Source organism: Eucalyptus grandis, chromosome 8 (assembly GCF_016545825.1).
Source record: "Eucalyptus grandis isolate ANBG69807.140 chromosome 8, ASM1654582v1, whole genome shotgun sequence".
Taxonomy (NCBI): Eukaryota; Viridiplantae; Streptophyta; class Magnoliopsida; order Myrtales; family Myrtaceae; genus Eucalyptus; species Eucalyptus grandis.
Genome location: NC_052619.1, coordinates 39,824,395 through 39,849,097, shown reverse-complemented (window position 1 = coordinate 39,849,097; position 24,703 = coordinate 39,824,395). Strand labels below are relative to the sequence as shown.

At 35.5% G+C, this 24,703-nt stretch overlaps 1 protein-coding gene across 1 annotated transcript; it reads left to right on the top strand.

The window, feature by feature from the left end:
• The first annotated feature begins 18,464 nt into the window (after positions 1–18,464).
• Positions 18,465–24,373, top strand: LOC120287218 (protein PAM71-homolog, chloroplastic-like). The gene is given in 12 exon segments (XM_039299944.1): positions 18,465–18,538; positions 18,540–18,617; positions 19,497–19,680; positions 20,667–20,714; positions 21,131–21,227; positions 22,758–22,829; positions 22,832–22,888; positions 22,891–22,919; positions 23,078–23,143; positions 23,486–23,534; positions 23,621–23,727; positions 24,312–24,373. Coding segments are annotated over 12 exon segments (915 nt in total). The 3' UTR covers positions 24,366–24,373.
• The last annotated feature ends 330 nt before the right edge of the window (positions 24,374–24,703 follow it).

Sequence of the window (24,703 nt, the reverse complement as noted above, 5' to 3'; positions counted from 1 at the left end):
GGCAAAACAAGTTCATTATCAATGATCATCGACACATCATAAATCATCTCATAAAATCATAAACTTCAAATCTAAGCATAAATCATAGAGTTGAACTTGCTGACACCTAAATTTTTGGTGACCTGGTCATTCATTTATTTCATACAAAATTAGGGGAATATCAGAATTAAATTGTGTAGCATAGTATTTTTAGGAGCATTTTTATTATTGTTTGCATCGGACTTGTGACAGATAGGTTTGAATTAATAGTTCTGAGCTTTAATTTAACAAGGTGGACCTAAGCCCAAGAAGAGAGCAAATTAACCCGAGCCCATTATTTTGATGACCAAAATTATCTTGTGAGAAATGGAGATTTAATATTTTCGGTGATATGACGGTGTATTTTTCATTATCCCCAAGAAAGGCAAGCGTGCAGAGGAGATATTGCGAGTTCATTTTTTAAAATATTCAGAATCTGAAAATTTTATTATGATCTCAAACTTTTGGCAATGTTCGATAAATCGTGAGTTGGTATTTGGAAAAAAAGAAATTTTTGTTGATCTTGTGATTGTAAATGTGTGGACAAAAACATCAAAAAGGCAAGAAGGACTAGCATTATTCATGGATAGGAAGGAATGTTAAAAATATATATTCAATGAGGACATATGGATCCGCAGTGCATACAAATGAAATATTAACCTCACAAGAGAGGGAAGTCAGTACGTGGACTTCTTCCCTATATTCAAATTTTTTTGAAGTTTAGATTCGGCTAGTATAAAGCATGACGTTCAAGGAAAAAGGGGGTCGGCAATTAGAATTCAATGGGCATAATTGAGAGACACTCGACTAGAGAGAATAGAGAAGAGAAATCATAGAGGGTCAATCGAGAGAAAGAACATTCTGCAACGCGGCGAGAGAGATGGTACAAGGAAAAAGGAACGTGGAAGGAAAACCATATCTCACAAATTGTGGTGATAAACCTGCGTCCATGTTGCTTCAACATTTGCTTGACATGCCATCTTCAATCTTGGTTCCAAGACAGCCAGAACACCCCTACAGCAGTTGAGTTTGACCTGTCTTGCTGCACGTCGCACCTCCCACCGCCTTAGTCCATCGCATTCCAGGGTTGCCAAGTCAAATCTTGACAATTGACACAATCGAGATTTCCGAAGAAAGTCCAACAGATCCAGACGATCTTCACACCCACTCGAGTCCCTCGTCGTTCCGTCCGTGACTCGTGTTGCCCTACCGTGTCCAAAAGCCCCGACGTGAGCTACTCCAATATCATTCTTTGGCCCCACGCCGAGACAAGCTGCTATCCTGTCAAGCTCGTCCCTTTTGAACCAAGCCATCCTATGAAGTTTTTGCTTTGTAGGGTTCGTTGATCGTAAGCACCACCACGAGCCTCAACGAGCACCACCACATTACCAGTTTGTAGCCGTTTGAGGAATGAAATTCGGAAGCCAATATTCGAATTAGGTGAAAATCTTATCTATTTTGATTACTGAAAATTCTGTTTCTTATTTGAAATATTTGTTGATACACATAATTGAAATTCCTGATAATATCCGTAATCTCGAGTAGCCTTATAAATTGGGAAATGTTCCATCAGAACGTACATAGGACTGACAATCTGATTTCATGCATGAAATATAACTCGCAGACTCGCATAGAAAAATCACCAATTCCGATCTCACACTTGGAGATACGATTTGTGATTATGTTAAAAATTGGCAAATCCGATTCATGCGTGGGAGATACAATTTGTCAATTTATATATCAATCATATCTTGTTTGATTTACTATCGGTTGTTTGAATTGATTTTGTTTCCGTAAAAGAAAAACTCATATATATATATATCATAAAGGGGTTAGGGATCGAGTACTATATGAGAGAACAAGGAAATATAAAAGATTAACAGATCTATAAGAACAAAGAAATGTATGAAGACTGTGATAACTTAAATAAAATCACAAGAATTAAAAATAATGTAAAGACCAAAGACAATATATAAAATATAAAGTAAAAGTATGCATAAACAAAAACCAACCATGAAGGTGGTCCGAATTTGTATTATATAAACCGAAAATTACATATATTGAAAGATACGTAAACTAAATCATCAAGTCATCTACTAGGGCGGTAATCCGTACCTGTGGAGTATTGATGTTTGTACTACAAGAAATGGTTAACCAACTATCATGTAAGTTGGTAACCTTATATAAAACTATGTATATGAAAAACTTACTTTGAAACCAGGGGATACAGGTAAGAGAGCTTGGAGATGGAAGAGATGAAGATGGAGAAGAAAGAAATGATGGTTTACAAGTGAGAGAGGAAGAAGAGAGAAATCTGGAAAATTTCGGGTTCCTCTTCTTTCTATGTCGAGAGGATGTATTGCATACGTAGTGAAAAGTGCCACAAAGGCTGAACAAAGGTACGATAAAATGTATTGAGTGAACAAGGTAAAGTGAATAGTGAATAGTGAACATTGTATGAACAAAGGTATGTCTATCATGCTACAAAGGTATAGCCTTTTCGCCGTCGTAACAATGTTGGCATGTGATGTCTTGAATTTAATCTCTGTCTAGGTTGATCCTATAACAGTCGGCTTCTATTAGTATTTCCATCGTGATGTGACCGTGAGGATCTGTCTCAGATTGTCTGAGATTTGGAAGATGCACATTGTGATCCTTCCGCTTCGGGAGAGCATTGTTCCGAGGATGTTGCAATATTCCTCTCATTTTGGACTACAACAGTGATGCACTTGCAATTGATTTTTCTTGTAAAAGATGTATTTGATGGGACTCCGGGTTATTTGATTTTTTTTTTGCTCTTTAGCTATGTCTTGGAATCCATAGCTTCAGATCCTTGTTCATGAAATTTGGAATCTGGCCCCACCTTTTTGTTTTGTATTTTTCGACTAGTACCAACACACTGTTTAGTGGATGTATTGTATTCAAATTCCATGCCAGTTACCCAAGAGATTCTGAACATTATAAAGAAATGTATAAGACATGGAACCTTATATCATGCGGTGTTAGTACGAAGTATCTATTGAAAACCTTTGTATCATTGTTCGACCGTAGGGTGTAGTATTATGTCCAAAGGACCAAAGAGATCCCATCGTGAGTCAAACCAGCAGACTTTGTCTTGGGCAGTTGTCTTTGAAAAATAATAACTAGGTGTGTTGGAAATTTGTATTTTGTTTGAAGAAGACATTCCACCAAGCTTATTGGTAATCCTAGTATGTATATGAGGAGGAGTATGGTAGGCTTTGAGTAAGTCTAGTTTGGAATTTTCTAGGTGTATAGGTGAAGCCCTCGCATAAAGGGTGTATAACTTTTTACCGATGAATATAGTGTAGTATATGATATTTTCTCGTATTGTTTTTGTTAGTAAAGTGAGTGAACCTTGCCGATTCTCTGCTTCACTCAGAATTGCTCATAATAGCAAGGGTTTTGTTTGTATTGTGTGGTTTGAAAAGCCAATTTTTTTGGAAATATGTTTTTGCAAATTTGATTGGATCTTCATCAAAGAATCCATCTTCCACAGTCAATATTTTTGAAAATATGTTTTGGGAAAAATTTTGATCTTTGAGAATAAGGGGTTGCTTGTGACCTTATGACCACCTCATTCAAAATCCTTTTGTATTATGCTTATTTTGTAGCAAGAAATGATTGTTGCTTACCTCAATGGCATCAGATGGTTCTTTCTTTACTATTTTTTTTGTAAAGACTCAAAAGTAACGATATTGTTTCTTTGATAGTATGTCGGCTAGCCGATTGAAGGCTAACATGGGTTCGTATGATATGAGTTCTATTTTCAAAGGTGTTTTGGTGTTGCTGTAAGAATGATTGGTTGTTTTCACGCATTTGGAGCCATGTCTTGATAGGTGTTGCCCGTTGGCTTGGTAATGTATTGGAGGGTTCGACAATGGTTTTGCCTTTGCCTTTTATCTTTGTCTTTTTGGATCTTGGCATGATAATATCTCCTCGTAAAATTCTTGTGAGAAAATCAGTAATGAATTCAAAGAACCATTTATAAATCTAATATCAAAATCGAATACCGAAAGTATGGCTTATTATCTCGGCAAAAATTTGTTTTGCCGCAATGTTTAAAACGTCTTTTTGTAAAATGTCTTTACGGATTTGCAATCAATTCGCAAGAGAAATTTTTGATTTAATAAATCTTCTTTGAATTTTGATATAGATAAAACTATAGCAAGTATTTCTTTTTTATTGTTGAATAGTTTTGTTAGGTCGGATTCCAATGTTTTGAAATGAACTGAACAACTTTGTTCTTCAAGTTATTATTGACTTGTTTAAGAATGCCACCATATCCTATTTCTAAGGCATATGTCTCAACTATTTTGAAAGTAGATGGGTCAGCTAGGTATAGACAAGGTATGTCTTTAACATGAATCTTTATTTGCTTGACAATGTTAGTATGGACAAGAGGTCCATGGTGGAGGATCCTTTTGTAAATCGTTGGTGTAAGGGTTTACAAAGGATATTTATATTGGGAAAGAAGTCTAAAATATAATTGAGACTACCCAAGAATCTTTGTAATTGAGTTTTGTCTTTTAATCTCATCTAGAATTTATCTCGTAAAAGATATTGATCTTTCTATGGGAGTGATGGTATAAATGAATGTAATGACCAAGAATCTAATCTTAGTTTTGAAGATTGCAACTTTTTAGTAGGAGAGACTACAAGACCATTTTGTATGATTATTTTTATGAAAGTAGATAAATGTTGAAATATCGTTTCTATATATTGGAAGAGAATACTAGAACATCATCTATATAAACTATGATATATTCTAAATAAGGATTGAAAATTTCGTTCATAATTCTTTGGAATTAAAGGGGCATTTTTAGGCCGAATTGCATAACGCTCCATTCGACTGGCTGCAAAGGGACTGTTAAAGGCTGTCTTATATTTATCCTTTTCACCTGACCCTCGTATTTGCCAAAATCTTGACTTCATGTCAAATTTTGAAAACATTTTTGACTCTAAAAGTCTGTTTAGCAAATCTTTTTATTGGGTATTGGATATTTTATCCATCTAAGGGCTGTATTAAGAGTTTGAGAATACTAACTAACTAGATCTCCTTCAAGTTCAACATTTTTATTGACAAAAGCAGAGCAACCCCTAGGTGATTATTTTTTTTCTATGAATTTTTGTATTTAAGTGAGGTCTTGTATTTCTCATGGCAAAATTTTAGAACTTCTTGCTGATTTGTGTAGACGAGCCAGGTATTTTTGTTTTCAGAAAATCATGTTCGTAGGGTAATCAACAATATGCTTCTTTCTTTTCCCAAAAAGCATTGGGTAATGTAGAGCATATGGTTTTTTCAATGTGTTTTTGTATGGAAGTTATTTTTTTTTATAATGTTTGGTTTTATAAGATTTTCTATTCTTCTTTGAATTCTAAATCTTCTTTTAAGAATTCAAGCTGGTTTTTTTGTCTTTTATAAGGCAAATTTATTTCAGAAATAGAATGTTCTTGTAACATTTTAGGATTCTCTTTTGTGGTCTTTTGTTATGAAGTTGAAAGTGATTTTTCTATTTAAAGCATGAGTTTCAATGCTCTGTACTAGTAACCGTAAAAGGTTAGATTAATTGTATGAAATGTGTTCTAATAATTACTCAAGCCTCATATTTTTGATTAAAAGAAAAGATGTTTTGTATTTGATCTTTTATTATTAAGGCTTCTAGTAATTTGTATTGTATATTTAGTTTGTCTCCCCGAGGCCGATTTTAAAGACTCGGATGTTTTATTAAAGATCTTGTTGAACAAGGCATTTTTTTGATACACTGAGACTCACTCCTTCGTATCAAAGAGTGTTGTTGTTTCAATAATAATTTTTTATCATTATATTTATTATCCATTTTCTAGATGTTATTTATGTTAATAACATAAGAAAAGCTGGGTCCGTGTGTCGCGGCGTATTAGTGATTTCTATCGTGGGTTTTCTAATTTTGTCTTTCCTTTTATGACAAAGGATTTTATATCGTAAAACTTCTGTTTCATTTCTAATTGTGTTGTTTTCAGGGCTTGTATTTCTAATTTTTGCTGCTTTATTTCATTTTGAAGGTCATTAATATGAATGGGTCTAACGGGGTTTTTGTTTCTATTTAAAATGTCTTTTAGATCAGTAGGAAAAGTATCGATTAGTAACAATATTCATCAAAGAATGAAGTCTATCTAAGTATTCTTTTTGGCTTTAGGGTTGGTTATTTTATCAGTTGTGCTAAGGAGAAATTCTTCTTATTTTGTTAACATGTTTATTTTAGAACAAAGTATTTGTCAGAGAGGCGGTTTCATAATCGAAATCGGAAGAGATTCTATTTCATTAATCTCAAGACCTTCTTCTTGGCAAGGAGTTCATCAAGAAGTATCACCATTTTCTATGAGGATGTTGTTTAGCAAAGTGTATTGTTATCTAAAGAAAGTTCATTCAGTTTTTGTTAATCCTACAATATTTCGAAATATGACATTTTCTACCGCAAGAGTAACATTTGATGTCTTTAAAAAATTTCTTATCCGGGCTCCGAGGTTTATTCTCAAGTTAATATGGTGCCTCCGTTTATTCCTATGAGGTTGAGATTTGTTGTGATGTTTTTTTGTTTCTTTTTCAAAAGGACAAGTCCCTTTACATTTTGGCTTTGTTTTTCATTATAAGAGAACATATTGGAGCAATGTGTCTCCTAGGCTTCTATTGCGAGAGATTGTTCTTTTCCTTGAGTTGTCTTTGTAATTTGATTGTATTACATTTGTGTTCCTTGTTTGTGAATGTAAGAGACTATTTCTCCATAAGGAAGAAGATCATAAGGAATTTGGCCACTATATTCTTCTAATTTTATCTCTAACTTGGTCTCCTATAACTGGGTAAACCCGCTAAGAATTTTTCTTCCAAAAAGGTTGATTGCAACTGGTCCGACAAGAACCCTTTGAAGGAAAAGTTCTTTGTATTCTCTAAATCTCCCTAAGGGATTTGGTAACGATATTGATAAGAGATCTTGGTTCCTATCTCTTATATGTGAAGGACTTCCTTATGAAGTGTTGTGAAATGGAGTATATAAGGGTATTAACCGCATCTTGGATGAGATGTCCTTGATCATTATCCATGCATTGTCCAAAGTCACGTCTATTTTATAGCAAGCAAAATCTGTATTTTCTGTTCATCACCAAATAGTTATCCCACTAACTTTTTAGTTGTCCAATAAATTCGCTACTAAAAGATTAGCAACAACATGATCAAACGTCTTGCTGTGTTTTATAAGCATTAGCAAGCATTACCATGTTATTAAGAATGTTCATAATATTGGTTTCGGACACCATCTATATTCCATTCATAAATGGCGTTTGGAGAGTATTTATTATGTATTTTAGCTAAGATTCTTCGTGGGCGATATCTGGTGGGGTAGCTCTACTATAATAAAGTTTTTGGTTGTTTCCAATTGAGTCTATTTACCTCAGCTACTGATTCATTATCAGAATCACTAGAGGGTTTGGTCAAGGTACTAATAGTAGGTTGGTCTGTGGTATCGTTAATAATGAGTCCTTGGAATTTTGGAGTGTCTAAAATAGGTGTAGGTTCTAGTTTTGTTTTTCCTAGGAGTTTTTCTTTGTTCTAGGGCCTTAGCAAACTCAAGACTAAGATTTTTTGGAAATTCAAAAGCTTTAGAAATAGGTTTTTGAGAGTGTTGTCTTGTGGTGTGATGAGTTGAGTAGGATTTTGGATCTTGGATTCTATCCTATTCAACTGTTTACCTATGGTAACCAAATGTTGATTTGTATAATTGTTTTGTTCAATAACCTTATGAGTGTAAAGAGTCTCCTTTGTTTGGAAGCCTAAAAGGAGTGGTTGTAACCTCACTATCTCCATGTTGTATTTTTTATTCTTCTAAGAGGTGGATGATTGGATTCTATGATTTCTCCATTATCAAGTTTCCACTTATAATGTTGATCTAAAAAACAACTATTTCTTTTGGTTTGAGGAATTGTTCTTCTAACTAATCAAAGAAAATATATGGACTTCATATTCATATATGTAGTCGTAATATTTTTGCTTAATGTCTTTTGCTTTATTAGCAAAGGTTTTGAAAAACCATTCTCTAATTTGTCTATTGTTGTCAGAATTAAATTCTTTATTAAGGAAAACTTTGTTTGGTTCAAAATGTCTTTGTAAAACATTAAGTTCAGCATCTATCATTTGCAAATAAGTAGGAGAATGATGAGGAGAATTTGTGTTTTCTAGACCGGTTCAGGCTGGTTTTGTTGGTAAACGGGCCCGGAAATCCCGATCTATTATCTAAACCACTAATTTTCGGTTCAAGAGGTGTCTCATGATTACTTTTACCGGTGGAATGAGGTAAAAGGTGTGGTATCGCATGTGGGAAGGTCCCTATGTATACTTGGAGGAGGAGTGTCTCTGCGTACTTGGAGGGATAGTGATTATAGGCGGAAGATTTGGATTAAGATCTACCAACCTTGTATAAGATGTATGAAAAGAAGACTAGATCTTGAATCGAAAGATTCTAGGAAATCTAATGGTCACTCTTCCTTCGGATGTTGGATGACATTAGTCGGACTGGTATTTTGAACAACTTGTTGGGGAATTTGGTTTTCTAATTCCCATTGTTCTGCAAAGTGACTTGGTTCCAATTAATAGATCTAGGAATGGTTGTATTTGCTCGAGAAATGTCGGGTCTGGAGGAGAAGTGTCTCTCCTTTTGGACTATGTTTAAAAGCATTTTCTCCAAAGGCGAAAGACATAGCTTTATAATGGATTCTATAGACAAGAGCTAGAGGAATGGATCCATTTGCTACTTTATAATTATGGCTTTTGATTTGGAGTTTGAGGGCTTTAAGAATATTTTTATCTTTAAGAGAAACTGAGAAATTGGGATAACAATCAAAATGTATTGGTCCTTTGCAGAGACTTGTCTCTACTGTACCAAGAATGGATTCATCATAGTTCAAGAGACGTGAATCTCGTAAAACTAAGAGAACTGATGTATTAAGACCTTCTTTAGTAAGAGGTTTAATTCCTACTTTGATTAATCCTATATGAATGTAATTGTATTTTTGTTTATGCTTTTGGACGGACTCTTTATTTAAAAGATGTATTTTTTCATAGGAATTAGAAAGAGGAACATCTCTTTCTTTAGTGGTGATGACATAGTATGATTTTTTGAAAATTTTCAATTTTGATTGTTTGTATATTTCCTTAAGTTGTATTTTAGGAATTTCCCAATTTTCTATAGATTTGTTGAAATCTTCTATTCTTACTTCTTCTCTGTGTATAGGACTTGGATCTCGAGTCCATTTGTAATAGAGAACTAGAGGAAGATGTGATCTCCTATGTAAACTCATACTTAAGATCGAAACTATTCTTTCTTGAGAATCACTACGAGCTAAACCAACGGTCTAGCAGCCACTCGAGATGTTATATTATCTTTTCATTAATTTAGATTGCACGTTTAATTATTAGACAATTTTAATTTCGAATTTCATAAAAAGAAAAAGAAAACCTAGAATTAGGGCATTCTTTGCATGTCATCTAGTCATTGCATGTTTAATTTAATTTTATATAATATTTCTAATTAATTATAAGTTTAAATAATTTTTCCTAGATAGATTGCATTTTAGGTTAGGATTACCTAGTTAAGATAATATTCTAGTTTGAATTAGGATTTGGCCTAATATGATTTCTAATATAAGTTGGATGATATCTTAATCTAGATAGAGAATTTTGCAATTTTCTAATTTCAAATTTTACTTAAAATGCCAAAAAAAAAAAATAAACATTGCCTTAGAATAAATTAGTTTCTTTCTCTAGGATAGATTGCATACTTATTAAGAAAACACAAAAATACTATACTTATATCATATAGTTTAGGTCATATTGTTATGTCGTGTCATGTCGCTTCATGTTAAATTAGAAGTATACATTGTATAAAGCATGATTCTCATTAAACGGGTGAAAATAAAAAATTAAGTTTAATTATAAATTATCTTTAGGACTATTGATGTGAATTATGATCTAGCATTGTAGATGCTTTCATTGCTATGAGGTAAGTCCCATAATTTTTTTATTACTTTATTTGGATGTTAAATTTGTAATTTGCGCACCCGCATGATCTTCTCACATGTTAGGAAAGTAAATTAAAATTAATTTAAGTTGCTTGCAAAATATTTTTTCGAAATAAAAGAAAATTGTATCAAAAAGGTGTTAGAGAAATTTAGCGTAGTTAAGTTCTCAAACTCAAAATCTCTAGTTCGTAGAAGTAAGTAAATCTTTTATTACTTTACTTGGATTTCTAATCGATCCACAAAAAATAGATTAGTGGCAACTCCTAATTGAAACATTATTTGCATGTTAAGAACTTGAACTTAAGGCATGAATTGGTATGGACTTAGAGGAGCCCGAGCTAAATTTAGGCTTAGTATTCCATTAGCCAAAGTGGTTCACTCGAGGTTAGGGTTGTGACAAATCCTAATCTCGATTGGTTAATTTGATCTCACTTCATTGGATTTGTGATCAAAAGTTTACCTTTTGTAGCTTTTGCTGAACTCGAGAGCAATTGGATGAAACTCGAAATAATAGGATCCAAACTTCAAGGGATGTCAAATGGAACTCATGGATCATCAGCGAGTTGGATTAGTGTTGAAAAAGGTCCGATTTGGACTTGAGCAAAACTGGTCCAAATTGGATTGGTTTGAATCACCAGGAGCTATGCTATTGATCAAGGATGCCAGATTGCTAGTTTGAACGATGAGTAGAACTAGTTTAGATCAAATCGGTCTTGGAACACTAGAAAGGAAACTAGCCAACAGAGGAGATTCGATGGCTATCCAATCAATCTCCAACCTCTAGATGGTCGAGACACATCGAAGGAAAGATCAAATGTAGTTAGGCTGTGTTTGGTCAATCGGATAAAAACCGGGATATGATATGTTTTATCATATCCCGTGTTTGGTAGCTGTCTATGATATGATAAGTTGGATATAGAAGGGAGATAAACCGGATAAAAATCCGAGAGGGGTGGGATAAGGTTGGATAAGATTTTTATCCTAAACATAAAACCCTATGCTTTTTTTCTTTCTCCAACGTTCACCCACAGACGACTCTCTCTATTTCCAAAGTGTCGACGTTGAAGCCTTCTCCTCAATAGCTCTCCGATTCTCATCAAAATTTTACAAAAGCAACGAATTTTCAAAGGTAAATAATCATTCTCTCTCTCTCTCTCTCTCTGTCTCTCTCTCTCTCTCTCTCTCTCTCTCCTTGATCATTAAATAATCTTGGAGAATCGACAACGTTCCTATGGTGGCCGACTCAAAAGATTCGCAATTGTTCCTGTCTTGTGTGCTTTTTCTCTCCTTCTCCACCCCCCTCCCTCCCCAACGCCTTTCCCACGACAACCACGCACGAGAGATTTTTTAGGCGCTTCTAAAGCAAGATGTGCCCATTTTACTCAATCAAATGACCAATTGGCAAGTGTTACGAGCTTCCCATATTAGCTTTAGGAAACCAAATAAGTTAGATAAGAGGCTTGCCAAATGTTGATTTGTTGTGATGACGATGAAATGTCATGTGTTGTAGAAGAACCTAAAAGCTTTTTCCAAAGAAATGTAGACACCAACCATGTAAAGATATGCAAGAGATGTAGACACCAACCATGTAAAGATATGCAAAAAATCTCACTACACTAGGAAATTTCACTTCATAAATTTTAGGGAAGTGATGTCTAACACAAAATCTGCAAATAACAATATGCACGTATCACAGTTAATAGATTCTTTGGTTGTGAAATAGCTTGTGTAGCTCCTGCAAACGAGAACATCACATATGTCTTCATTCTAGAGATTGTTTTCACGATACCATTAACTTAATCAGGGAATCTAGTCGAAAGGGCAAATACCCAAAACAGAAGAAGCTTAGAATATTTCTTAATAGATCAAAACCTAGTCTAGCATATTTCAATGCTTGAAGTCTCTATCTAGTATACCATGAAACAATTGTTGTGGGAGTGATTTGGGAGTGGTGAGAATGCACCAATTATATACCCAAATGTTATTTGGGTATGCTTGAAAGTTTGGCTCTGAAAAACCGCCGAAGAAATCCACGAGATCAAGGATTTCTCTTCAGGGAAGGAGAACCTCTTGAAATTTGCTGATTTGAAAAAAAAGATATTATTTTATATATTTTTCTATTATCTAACCTATTAATTTGTACTTGTCTAATGTTATTTTATTTTTCTCATTAGAAATGGATCACAATGATAGAGAAGAAATTTTCACCATTCTTATATTAGAGGAGATGAGCCTCCAAATGTTGCTTTTGTGTATGATGTATATGCTAGTAGTGTCCACTGCTGCTGAAAGGCACTATCGCAAGCATATATTGAAGGATTGGACATTTATTAGAATCCAAGCTCGTTTAGATCACCTTAACTACCTCATTAAGAGCAATGACTTGAATTGTGTGGAACAACTTAGGATGGATAGACGTACATTTACTCTACTATGCGAGTTGGCATGTACAATTGGTGGTTAAAAGAAGATGGACTTGTAACTATAGAAGAACAAATGGCTATGTTTCTACATATACGTGCCCATCACGTGAAAATCGAGTCATCAAGTTCAGATTTATGAGGTTTGGGGAGACAATAAGTAGGTATTTTAACTTAGTTTTAAATGCGGTGATAAAATGCATAGTGTGCTTCTTGTCTCACTTGAACCAGTTCCAAAGGAATATTGCCAACGAGAGATGGAAGTGGTTTAAGGTATGTTTGTTATGCTATTTCATGGACTAATTTAATACTTTAAAGAGAATGTTATTTTATTAATTTTATGTTTGTAGGGTTGCTTAGGAGTTAGATGGCACATGTATAAGGGTACATGTTCCAGAGGTTGATAAACCGAGGCACCGAAATAGAAAAGGGTGAGATTGCGTCCAATGTATTAGGAGTTTGCTCGCGTGACATGAGATTCATTTATGTTTTACCTGGATGGGAAGGCTCAGCAGCAATTCTAGAGTGCTTCGAGATGCTATAGTTAAACCCAATGGTTTAAAGATCCCGTTGGTAAGATAAGCCTTTATCAATATATTGCATTCTATGTATTGTAGGTTTTAAAGGTTCTAATACAATTAATAATATCATCATTTGTTATTAGGTAATTATTATCTTGTAGATGCTGGATACACAAATGGGGATGGCTTTCTTGCTCCTTATAGAGGCACTCGATATCTTCCTATCCGAGTGGGCGAAGGTCGTACACCAAATTCACCGAGGAGTACTTCAACTTGAAGCATTCTCAAGCTATAAATGTCATAGAAAGATGCTTCGGTCTACTTAAGTTACGGTGGCTATTCTTAGAGTCCATCTTTTTATCCAATTAGAACGCAAGGTCGAATAATCATAGCTTGTTGCCTTCTGCACAACTTGATAAGAAGAGAAATGGCTATTAATCCAATCGAGGCACTGTTAGATGAAGTTGCTACCACTATTGAAGATGTGGAAACAATTGATGTTGTCGAGTCGGATCATTGGACAAACATGGAGGCAAAATTTGGTAGTACGAATGTTTAATAAGTGGAATGCAAATCGAGGACATGGAGGAGTTGTATGATTTTATATTATTTAAAAATCATTTGTTTTCCATTGCTGCAAGACTTGCGTTATAAGATTTTTTTTTTTTTCATTTCTATTAGACATGTGTACTATGGTGCTGGTTTGTCATTATTGAGACATATATTTCCTATATAATGTTTGAATTATGACTTTATCATTTTAAATGTGAAGTACTATGCTGTCTCTATCATTAAATTTTTCTCTACCACGTTATCTTCCATTATTAAATTTTCTGAAATTGCAATGAGATGTTTAGAAATGGAAGGTAGCGATTTCAGTCAAATTCAAGGAAGGAGAACAAAGAGACTGATGTATATGGACAATAGATGAAGAAAATGCACTTCTAGATTATCTTGAAGAATTAGTTACAGGAATGAAAGTCGATAACAGCCTCAAGAGTGGTTACATGATTATGTTAGAGAAGTGGTTTGAAGCAAAGTTCCCTTGTTCTACATTAAGGGTAATCTTCACATAGAGTCGAAAATGAAAACTTGAAAAAGTTGCATAATTAGATATATGACTTGAGGAATCAAAGTGGCTTTGGGACCATGAAAAGAATTATGTTGATATTCATTTTGAGGATAGTTGGCAAAATATTGCAAGGTTTGTGTCACTTCTTCATTTTTCTTCTTTATTAATTGTTTCCATTTTTAACAAAATAATATATTTTTTCTTTGTAGACCTATCCATGAGCTGCTTCTTTGAGAGGGAAGTCCTTCCCTCAATATGATTGACTAGCAGCCATATTTGGAAAAGACCGTGCCAAGGGAAATCTAAGTGAAGACCCTTTTAGAAGCTCATGTGGTGTAGATCATGATGAAGGTGAAAATAATGATAATGTGGCAACCAATGGTGTAAGTCAAAACTCACCGTCACTATCATCTTCTTAGACACAAAATGTTTCGATTCTTCAAGAAGAAAAAGGGCTAAAGCAAGACAAATGGACTGCTGGCTAGTTTGAGATAGCGGAACTTTTGCTCATTCTGGAAAAAGCTAACGAGAGAATGGATAATGACAAACAAAAAAAATCAATGAGGAGCTTCTTCAAAATGTCTTTTGGTACTATGGATAGAATAAAATTATGTAGAAAAATTGTGAAGGATCCTGAGAATATTCATCTATTTTTGGGATTTCAATGAGACGACAGAAAAGCATTTGTGGAATTACTTCTCCAAGAGATGAGAGAAGAGAATGAGTGATGAATGGGAGTGATGGATCACAAGAATGAAGTTGTATCGGATTAGCACTTTAAACTTTGTTCCAAATTGGACATATGTCTTAGAGTCTTATATTTGGTGTTTATGATTTTAGTTATATTGAGTTGTTTTTGAGTTTGTAGGAGATATGTTTTCTCTACATACTTTTCTTTTTTAAAGGGTTTTTGGGGCTAGCTATAAGTTTTAATGTTATCTTTTGGACCTTTCGATTGTAGCCATGACTTGAAAAGAGGTGGATATGGCTTGAAACTTTATCTCTATGTTGATTGTGAAGAAAACCATTATCCATAATATTCTTTTTGCCTCTGTTTTTAATCGGGGAAAAAAAACAAATGAACTTTGGACTTTATGCTTTGTTCTAATTGGGCATTTGTTTGATTTGGTATTGACCTGTAACAAAATGGAAACAAATGAAAACTTATAAGAGAGAAAAAGAATTCATGTTTCAAAGTGAATATATTGAAATTGAGGTTATTCTAAAACGTTTGATGTTGAAGGGATATCCAAAAGATTATTTCAAAGGAACATAAAAGCTTTTTACGATGCGTAATCATGAAATTCGATGATAATTTGTTAATTTGAAAGGATATATTGTTTTGATGATTTTGTGAATATTAAACCTGCAAATTTGTACTTGCCTAATGTTATTGTTTTTAAAATATCCGAATTTAAATCCGTCATTCACCAAACGATAGATTGAATAAGATATCCGACTTTAAATCAGTAATTCACCAAATAAATAATGGATAGGATATGAGGGTATCTGACTTTAAATCCCTAGTTCACCAAATAGTTTATGGGATATGAAGAAATCCATGGATTTCTTATCCTATCATATCCAGTCTTATCCCATTTAGAAATTTGGATGACCAAACGCAGCCTAAGGGGCTTTGGGATTCACCGTCGATTGGCCGAGAGGAACCGGTTGGCTTGAAAACTAGTTCAACCACTAGTCTTGGATCTTCGATGAAGAGACGGGCTTGATCGAAGCTCCTTGAATCACCCGGGTTGATGGTGGCTACAACCAAGACCAATGGAGACAAAGGATGATCGGACGAGGTGATGCGGCCGAGAGGATCGTCGAGGGGTGGTACTAACAACGTTAGGACGACCTGTGCAAGGAGAAGAGAGAAGGAGAGAGTGGCAGGAAAGAGAGAGAGGGAGGAGAAGGAGAGAGTGGCAGGAAAAAGAGAGAGGGAGGTGAGAGAGTGTAGATCTGAATTTTTTGATTAAAATGAGCTCCCTCAAGGTTTTTGGATGTAAACCTTATATACTCTTGATTAAGCGTCAAATTTTGACCATTGGTTCGATTTGACTATCGAAATTTGATATAATGATCAAATTAAGCTCATCAAGGACTTATTCTACTTAAAATGAATCCTATGACTAATCAGATGGCTTTGATTTGCAAAAAAAGACAAGAGTTAAAAAATAGGAATTGCAATTAGGGCTAATTAGGTGATTTTGTAAATTCGTGAAATCCGAGGATATTTTCGCAAAATTTTGAAAATCAATGGACGTGAGGACGACATACACGTGATAAGGAGTCAATAGGCAGTTACGACGATCAAGAATCGGCTGGCAAAGGCCGAACGCGCTTGTCTCGCTTACAGCTTGTTGGACAAGGAGGCTGGTTCACATCAGTTAAACCAGTTCTTGACCAGTTTTTGCCAAGCATTCCTTTGGTCACTCAAGGGCCAAATTGAAAGAAAGCTTACCCAATTTGAGGAGAACAATCCAATTCTAATTGGATTAGTTAATGAAACCATGTAAATGTAATCCATTGGTTTTCTATTGACATAATTACTTGATTATTATGAAAATAGTGGACCTAGACCGTGGGTAAGCATATCCAACATTATAGGCCAAAACGGATAATTTTGCAATTCCTCGCTCGAAATTTCAAATTAATTGAAATTGAATTCGATTAATACCGCCATACACCTATTCAACTAAGTGTCCATATTTAAGATAACCTATTACATCCAAAATGACCTTGAGTTGACGTTATGACTCAATCTAAATCGAAATTAGACTTTGACTTACGAAATTAAATTTTAGTTTCGAATGGGTCAACTTGAACTTCTTGAATTGAAGTTCAATAATAGCTTGCCATCATTATTTTTCAAAAATTTTAATGTTTTTTACTTTTTTTATATTTTTATAATTTTTATAATTTTGCAAAATAAATAGATATTTAAAATGAAAAAAATATGGATGTCAAAACAAACCGTAAATAATTGGATCGGCTAAGTCGGCCGTCGGAGCTTTGGCTCTTGCCCCAATCCATCGCCCACTGCACACGTGGCAAGCAAAATCACCCCCAACTCCCCAAAGGAGAAATTTTTATCAGCTGGGAAACAGAGAACGCGATACTGCAACCAAACGCATTGCATTTGCCGAGGCCAAGCCGGTGAAACCACCATATTTGGAAGAACGCGGTGAGATAAATCGCAGTCAAAAGTCCTGAGAATTCTTGAGCTGAGAATTTCGAAAGCCGAGAAGGGTATCTTCCTCTTTTCTTGGAATTGCTGATGGAACTGTGTTAGCTTGCTGCCACAAGCAAGAACAAAAGAGAGATAATGAAGGGTCCGGTGCTTCGTAGACCTTTAATTTCGGGAGTGAAGCTTCCCTTGTTAGTTGGTGTGGACTCGTTGCCTTGCACTGCGACGTCGCCCACAGTTCAAACCTCGTATTCTCGTGAGTTTTCCTCTTTTTCTCGTACCTTCTTTCCTTGGTCTTCAGTCGTTTATAGTGTCTGCAAAATGTTATGGGAACATAACTGCGGGTGCGAAAAAGATAACATCCGGATGCAATCGATTCTTCGTAGGACGGCTAAATTGGGGTCAAGTTTTTGTAGAAAAAGGAAGACTTTGAGTTGAGATTCATAGTTTGATGCTTACCCTTTTGCAGTCAAGCTTCTGTGGTGAGAACTGAGCGAAGTTTCGGCATCTTTGTCCTTATGATTGGTGTTGTCCGATTTATATGGAGCTTATTGCTGATGAGATGATAGATCTTTCCCCTTTTATAGTTAATATTTTAAGCCGATTAAGCGATGGGTGTACAATCACTGGGGTTTATCGAAGCCAGTGTTTCTAGAAACTATTTTTTGTAATATTTCCTCGAGCTGCAGAGATTTTTGAACGATATATGAAGTACAGGAAAGAAACGGATGAGTAAGTATGAAAAGAAGATGGCAGCTTTTTAGCATATGCAATTTCATGAGATCTTTGTTATATTCTGGACCCTGAAAACTGTATGATTCTTCTCCTCCCCTCCAAATCGCTGAATGACCACAATAACGTTATACTGAAAATTTTAAGCTTCCTGAAAATTATCTTCATGGATATTGCAACTGAGGTTGAAAGGCACTCCTTGTGGGCCAAAAAGAGTTACAAAAGATTTTGGTACTTTTCCATGTAAGGGGAGAAATATAATCATGAAACACTTGTTTCAGGAGATTGCATACTTTTCCTAATTGTTGTGGACTTTGGGCTGCACTAATTTTGACAAATTAGCGTGAGTTTTGTTATTTTTATTTCGGGCTCATTTGGTTGGGTTGGCTTAGTGAGAATCAGACTATAATGATTAACCTAATCTTTCTTTTTATTTTAGCTAGATGGAGAGGATTATCAAGAAGGAAACAAACATGCAGCACATTCCAGCGCAAGCATCCAATGTGAGTATTGGATCGGGGGTACGAAGGTAGGGATGAAAATGAAAATCAGAATGCCTTGGGAGAGAATCCACCTGGAAGCAGTTCATCAACAATGTGAGTTCTACCTGATTGATTAAAAGCTGATCCCTTTTTCTCTGATTTATATTTGCAGAATCTTGTTTTGTTAAATAGCCTATCCCTTTCATGATGATGATGGGTTATTATTTTGATTCTAAGAATGTGTTAGATATGTTGCTGTTAGATTGCAGTAATAGTGAGTGGATGTGATGATGTATGAATCCAAAGCAGCGATTGCAATGTAATGATCCACAAAGTTCTAGCTTCACTGGATAGGCATGTATAATATTCCTAATTTGGGCTTTCAGCATCTTGTTTGTTTGTCAAGATGAAGGGAAGAGAAATCGTCATTAATGAGAATTGAGAGGTAGCACGGAGCATGCTAAACTGGATATGCTATCTGAATGAGTTGAGTTCAAGCTCTTTTAGAAAGATCAGCAGTCCTATTTATCATGATCTTTTTAAGATCTTATGGAAAGATGCATTGTCCTTCCACCCTTTCTATCTTTCAACATTTGAACTCTAGCCCTTGTAGGATTGGTATAGAATATCTGTATATTGTAACCTAAAACTATAAATATTTTATATGTTCACTAAAACAGGAAAACAACAAGCCTTTAGAAAGTATGCTTGGTGTGTGTCAATATTATAGCTTTTGGCCTATTGTAATAAACTTTGTTTGACCAGGCAATAGGTGATGCTGTGACTAAATATCTATACTTTAGTCTCTTAAACTGTGTTTTAAATTTCAGCTACAAAAAATGTTCATGTTTTGAATGTACTTCTCTCTCTCTCTCTCTCTCTCTCTCTCTCTCTCTCACACACACACACACACACACACACACACGTCATTTGAACTGTGATGCTAGAAATCTGTGAACTTTATTAATGAGTGTTTATTTTTGTGATTTGCAGCAAGAAGATACCTGGCCAAATTCCTTATCCTCTCTCTGTTGCTTTGGTTCTCTTTGGATGCACTTTGGTATTTTCATTAATTGCGTTTGTCAAGGGTGGACCTTCATCACTATTAGCTGCGATCGCAAAGTCAGGCTTCACAGCTGCATTCGCATTAATATTTGTTTCTGAGATCGGGGATAAGGTAGTTAATCATGGATAGACTGATACTTTTGTCACAAACCATTCATATGAGAAATTCTCATCTGTCTGCTTATTCATTGTCTCATGTCAATTTTTTAGTTTTTTTTTTTGCTTCGCAATATCTTGCTTTCTTAGTCAAAATTTTACTAATACTTCGGAAGAGTTATAACATATGGGCTGTGGCTGTATACAAATGCCTGTCTGGACTTTTGTCAACTTGAGGATGTAGGTGACTACCCACTAAAGTGTTATCGATTACTAAACCCAGCTCTTCCTATGCGACCGATGATCCAAAAAGAGGATATATTGGCCATTGAAGCATAAAATATCCACGAGACTGAGACCAGTTTGTCATCTAATAATATGGCTAATATAGAATGATGCAATGCAGTCGTTGCACCTATGCATCATGCTTAAGTATTTTGAACCTAGATGACTTATGACTTAAGCATGATACTAATTTCACTGTGTGTTGACATGCATTGACTTCCCCCTTTGATGGTTGGTCTAGGTTAGGTCCTCTTTATCCATTCTATGTGCTTGTGATGGTCTGATGCAATACGAGCCTGTGTATCTCTTGTCATTGCTCAGGTCCTAGAAATGCTAGAGCGCAGTATCCATTCACTCCATGATATCTCCTTTTCTGCATTAAAAACAAAAGTGACTTTGCCTGGGGCTCTTGTCGAGGTCAATTGCATGGTTCCTCAAGTTTAATATATTTGGAGCTCTTCTTTGTCTCAGTAAAATCTGATTCATTAGTTAACCTATCTCTGCTGCCAGAAAATCAAATATTTTCATTGGAAGATTTGAATTTTCTTGTGCATTTGTGTTTTTGCTAATAACACCTACTTTATCTTTATTGTACATTTGCTATAAGGATATGACCTCTTTAATCTATCAACTTTATTTGACGAGAGAAGTCAATGCTTGCTTAATGCGGATACTGTTTAAAATATGTATTAACTCATGGTTGTTCCTGTTACCCAGACATTCTTCATTGCTGCACTATTGGCCATGCAATACAAAAAGGGACTGGTAATCTCTCTCTCTCTCTCTCTCTCTCTCTCACACACTAGTGGTGTCAGAACTTGATTTGGCATGAATAATTTATCTAATATTGTTATCGACCTGTAGATTTGACCTGAAAATATCTCCTTATGAAGGAAATATCATCTAAGGTTCACCAATCATTTACACCTGTCGAAATTTTGTTTTTTCTGCTCGATAATACTAGAGAATTTACTCATCATGTGAACTAATATCAGATGCTTCAACAGGATTCTGCCCATGATGGGCGATAAATTGTAGCACTGAAAACTTGATCCTGTTATTTTACAGGATTGTTTACCTTCTTTACTAATTTCTTTACTAATTTTAGTGCTGGGATGGACAGCCTTTAGTAGAATGTCTAAAAACTCTATGTTCTGATGCTCTTTAAAATATATGAACAGGTTCTTTTAGGATCAATGGGTGCTCTTTCATTAATGACAATCCTGTCTGTTGTGATTGGAAAGATATTTCAGTCAGTACCTGCTCAGTTCCAGACTAGTAAGTTATACTGTTCCTCCATGTTTTCCTGTCAGCTTGTCCATGTACTTTGAAAGAGCTTCAGTAGAGACACTCACAGAATGTGCTTGAAGTATCATCTTATAGGTTGCAACTAAGTTGGACATTTGATACATGTCTTCAACAGCAATTATTATGTGCATCTCTGCCATATCATTCCAAAGATATGAGAAAATTGAGTTAGCTCAGCAGAATGAGCTTTAACTAATGGTAAATGTTTGCATACCTCCAGTTTTGGTCAACTGGAGTTCATGCATCTCCCATTACTTGAAAATAGTTATTAGTGAGGATGGATGACATGACATCCCCTGTCCAATCAGACATTTATATCTTCCTCAAACTCTAAACTTTCTGGGTGATATTATATCCTCTGTACTATGATAAAATTACACTTGTGTTGTAAAACAATGTCATTAGTTAAATGGTAGCATACGAAATCAAAAAATTTCGCACAAATAGAGTTTATTTTTTGCCCATGGTGAGTGTATGGTTTCTTCATTGACTATGTGGGTGCAGATTGACGTAGTTGCCTGTCACATTGGTAGCACTCAAGGCGGGGTCATGGCATGTCTGCATTACCTTCTGATATTTCTCATTAGCTTTATTCCTCACCAACATCTGGACCTTGTTGACTCTCAAGATCCCAAATGTGCGTTCTGTCGGTCTTGCTTTGGACTTGTAGAAATTATGCTATTGAGATATGGACTTGCAAATTCAAATCAAGAGCTAGACCTCAGGAGAAAGGTGTTCTGCTAGTCTTTAATCCCTGAGAGTTAGCTACTTCCTGGCTGGGATTGAAGAGCTCTGAAAAGGCTTGTGTTGCAATGCCTTTATTCATGTTATAACCTGGCAAAGAAAGAAAAGGAGAGAAAGAGTGAACAAAAGATAAAGGTTATGTTTCCTTTGTATGTTCTGCCACAGAGGTTTCTCATACACACCTGTTTATACTAAAAGGAGACTTATGGTGCAGTTCAGTCTCTTAACATGCTCTGATTAAAGCACAGAGAGATTTCTTATCCTTAACTGAATTAAATTCACCTGTCAAGTGAATGTTACTTGTACATATGAAATTTCTGCCACATGTTGATGCTGATAGCTTCTCATTACTTCAAGTCTGAACTTTTGTCTGTGCATCACAGACTAATGTAGGGTTGAGATACCAAACGAGGGGATACTAAATAAGCAATTCCCTTTGCGATCCATGCTTAGGCATGTGCAATGCATTTTAGGATTAATTAGAGATTTGGGAAAGAAAAATCAACATTCCTGACATTTTTAGTGTAAATGATAATTTAATCTTGAAGACTTATGTGTTTGGCAGTATTTTATTGTAAAAATCATCTGTTTGAACTTCACTTGCATCAACTTGGATGCACATAACTATCAATTATTGAATTTACTAGTTGTCTCTGCAACTTGTCTTTCCTTGGCATGATTGAGAATCCATTTGATCCTTTGGCTCTTTTCTTACAAGAGTTTTCATGTCTCTGCTCTATGTGATCATTGAAACAGCCTTACCAATTGGGGAATATGCTGCTGTGACTTTGCTTATATTCTTTGGTCTCAAATCAATAAAAGATGCATGGATATTCCGTCAAATGTAGATAAGAGTGGAGAGAAGAGCAGTCCTGAACTAGATGAATACGTCAAGCTGAAGAGCTTGTAAAAGAAAAGGTTATTTTTTAATTAGATGCTTACTTCCTTGTGATCCTTCACTGGATATACATTTTCTCACTTGGCTATTTGCTGATCTATTTCTCAGCATGCTATCTTATAGGTTTTGGCGTTTAAGAAAGTTTGTGGTACCTGATTTGATTCAATATGTTTATTAGGTCTCCAAACGGCTTTCAAATCCTCTTGAGATTGTCTGGAAGTCCTTCAGCCTCGTATTCTTTGCTGTAAGCATCTTTCATTCTTCTACTGGTCCAATATTTCGTCCAAAGTAGAAGATGCAGATTGTTTTTCCTTCACTGCATTCAATGAAATTGTTAAATTTGCCACCAGAAAATTTTACATTGCCATTGAAGAACCTGTCTTGGCTTGTTTTGGTGTTCTACAGCATTTGGTCGTTGACTGCCTAATGAAATCTGTATTTACTATGTTCTTTATCAATATTGTGTACACATACTGTGGAGATGGAGATCCTTTTTCCTCTTTTTAGTACTTGTAATATTAATGTTGGTACTTTGAATGGTCATTCCTCTGATAAATATGTCTTCTGAGCTTTAAACTGCAATCAGGAATGGGGAGATCGGTCAATGCTTGCTACAATAGCCCTCAGCAGCACAGGTCAGCTAGGTTTTAATTATACTGCTGTGCAATCCTATAGATGTTGGCCGATATATCCTGATAATATCTTCCTCGTTCACATCCAGTCCCCATGGGGTGTTGGGTGAGTGGAGCTATTGTTGGACACCTTGTGGCGACGTCTATTGCGATTCTTGGGGGTGCATTTCTAGCCAACTACATATCTGAGAAGCTTGTGAGTTTGATGCAAATCCGAATAGTGACAATTACTCTCTCTCTCTCTCTCTCTCTCTCTCTCGACTTGCACTCTAAGCATCAGGATGTGGATCCTCTATCCTGCACCATATATATACTCCCATGTGTCTCAACATATGCCTGCTGATGATGCTTAACTCATTCACTTGCATCAACGGTTGAGTAAGTGGTTAAGGGTTACAGCATGAATGGGGGCCAGAATATGCCATCTTCTTGGTGGCCTGCTATTTGACTACCCTTTCTGTGTTATAGTACATTCGCAATCTAAATGCAGAAGTATGTGTTCCCAATTTCCACTTTGGAAAAGATCAAAGAATTCCAGTTGTGTACTTGTTGCTCTTGGTTTGAAAAGGTTCTACTTCATTATGCAGTATATTTTTGGTACCAACGCATCAGGCCTAAAATGTGCACTGTACTGCCTATAGCTAGATGAATAATGGTCATATTTTGCTCCTAGTGGTCTCAATGTTTGTATTTGCTGCACGTTATGAAAAGGATCCATGCTCAAAGAAAATTCACTTGATTTGACTTTAACTGGTTTTTGTCATTCGCGTTTTCAAACAGGTTGGCTATTTGGGTGGAGTGCTGTTTCTTGTTTGCAGTAGCGACATTCTTTGAGTTTTCTAGAGGTTTTCAGACTGTTGAAAGGGTGAGCTCAGAGCTCGTGAGGTGTAATATTGCTTGCAGAGCTTGGTAGAGGGACAAGATCTAAATAGGCTGGAAATAAAAGTGCTGAAGATCTAACATAGGCCTTCGCTTGTTTTCATGTGTATCCACAACTGCAAACGAGCTTGACTTGAAGCATGTAAAATGAGGGTTATTTGCTGAAAACTTTGTCTAGGCCCAGATGCATTTTTCTTATTTGAAGCTTTATTGGTCATTGAATCTCATAATTGTGAACAAGATTGCAGTTTTATTCCGATTTTGATTAGTTCAAACACATGACGTCTTTCTCT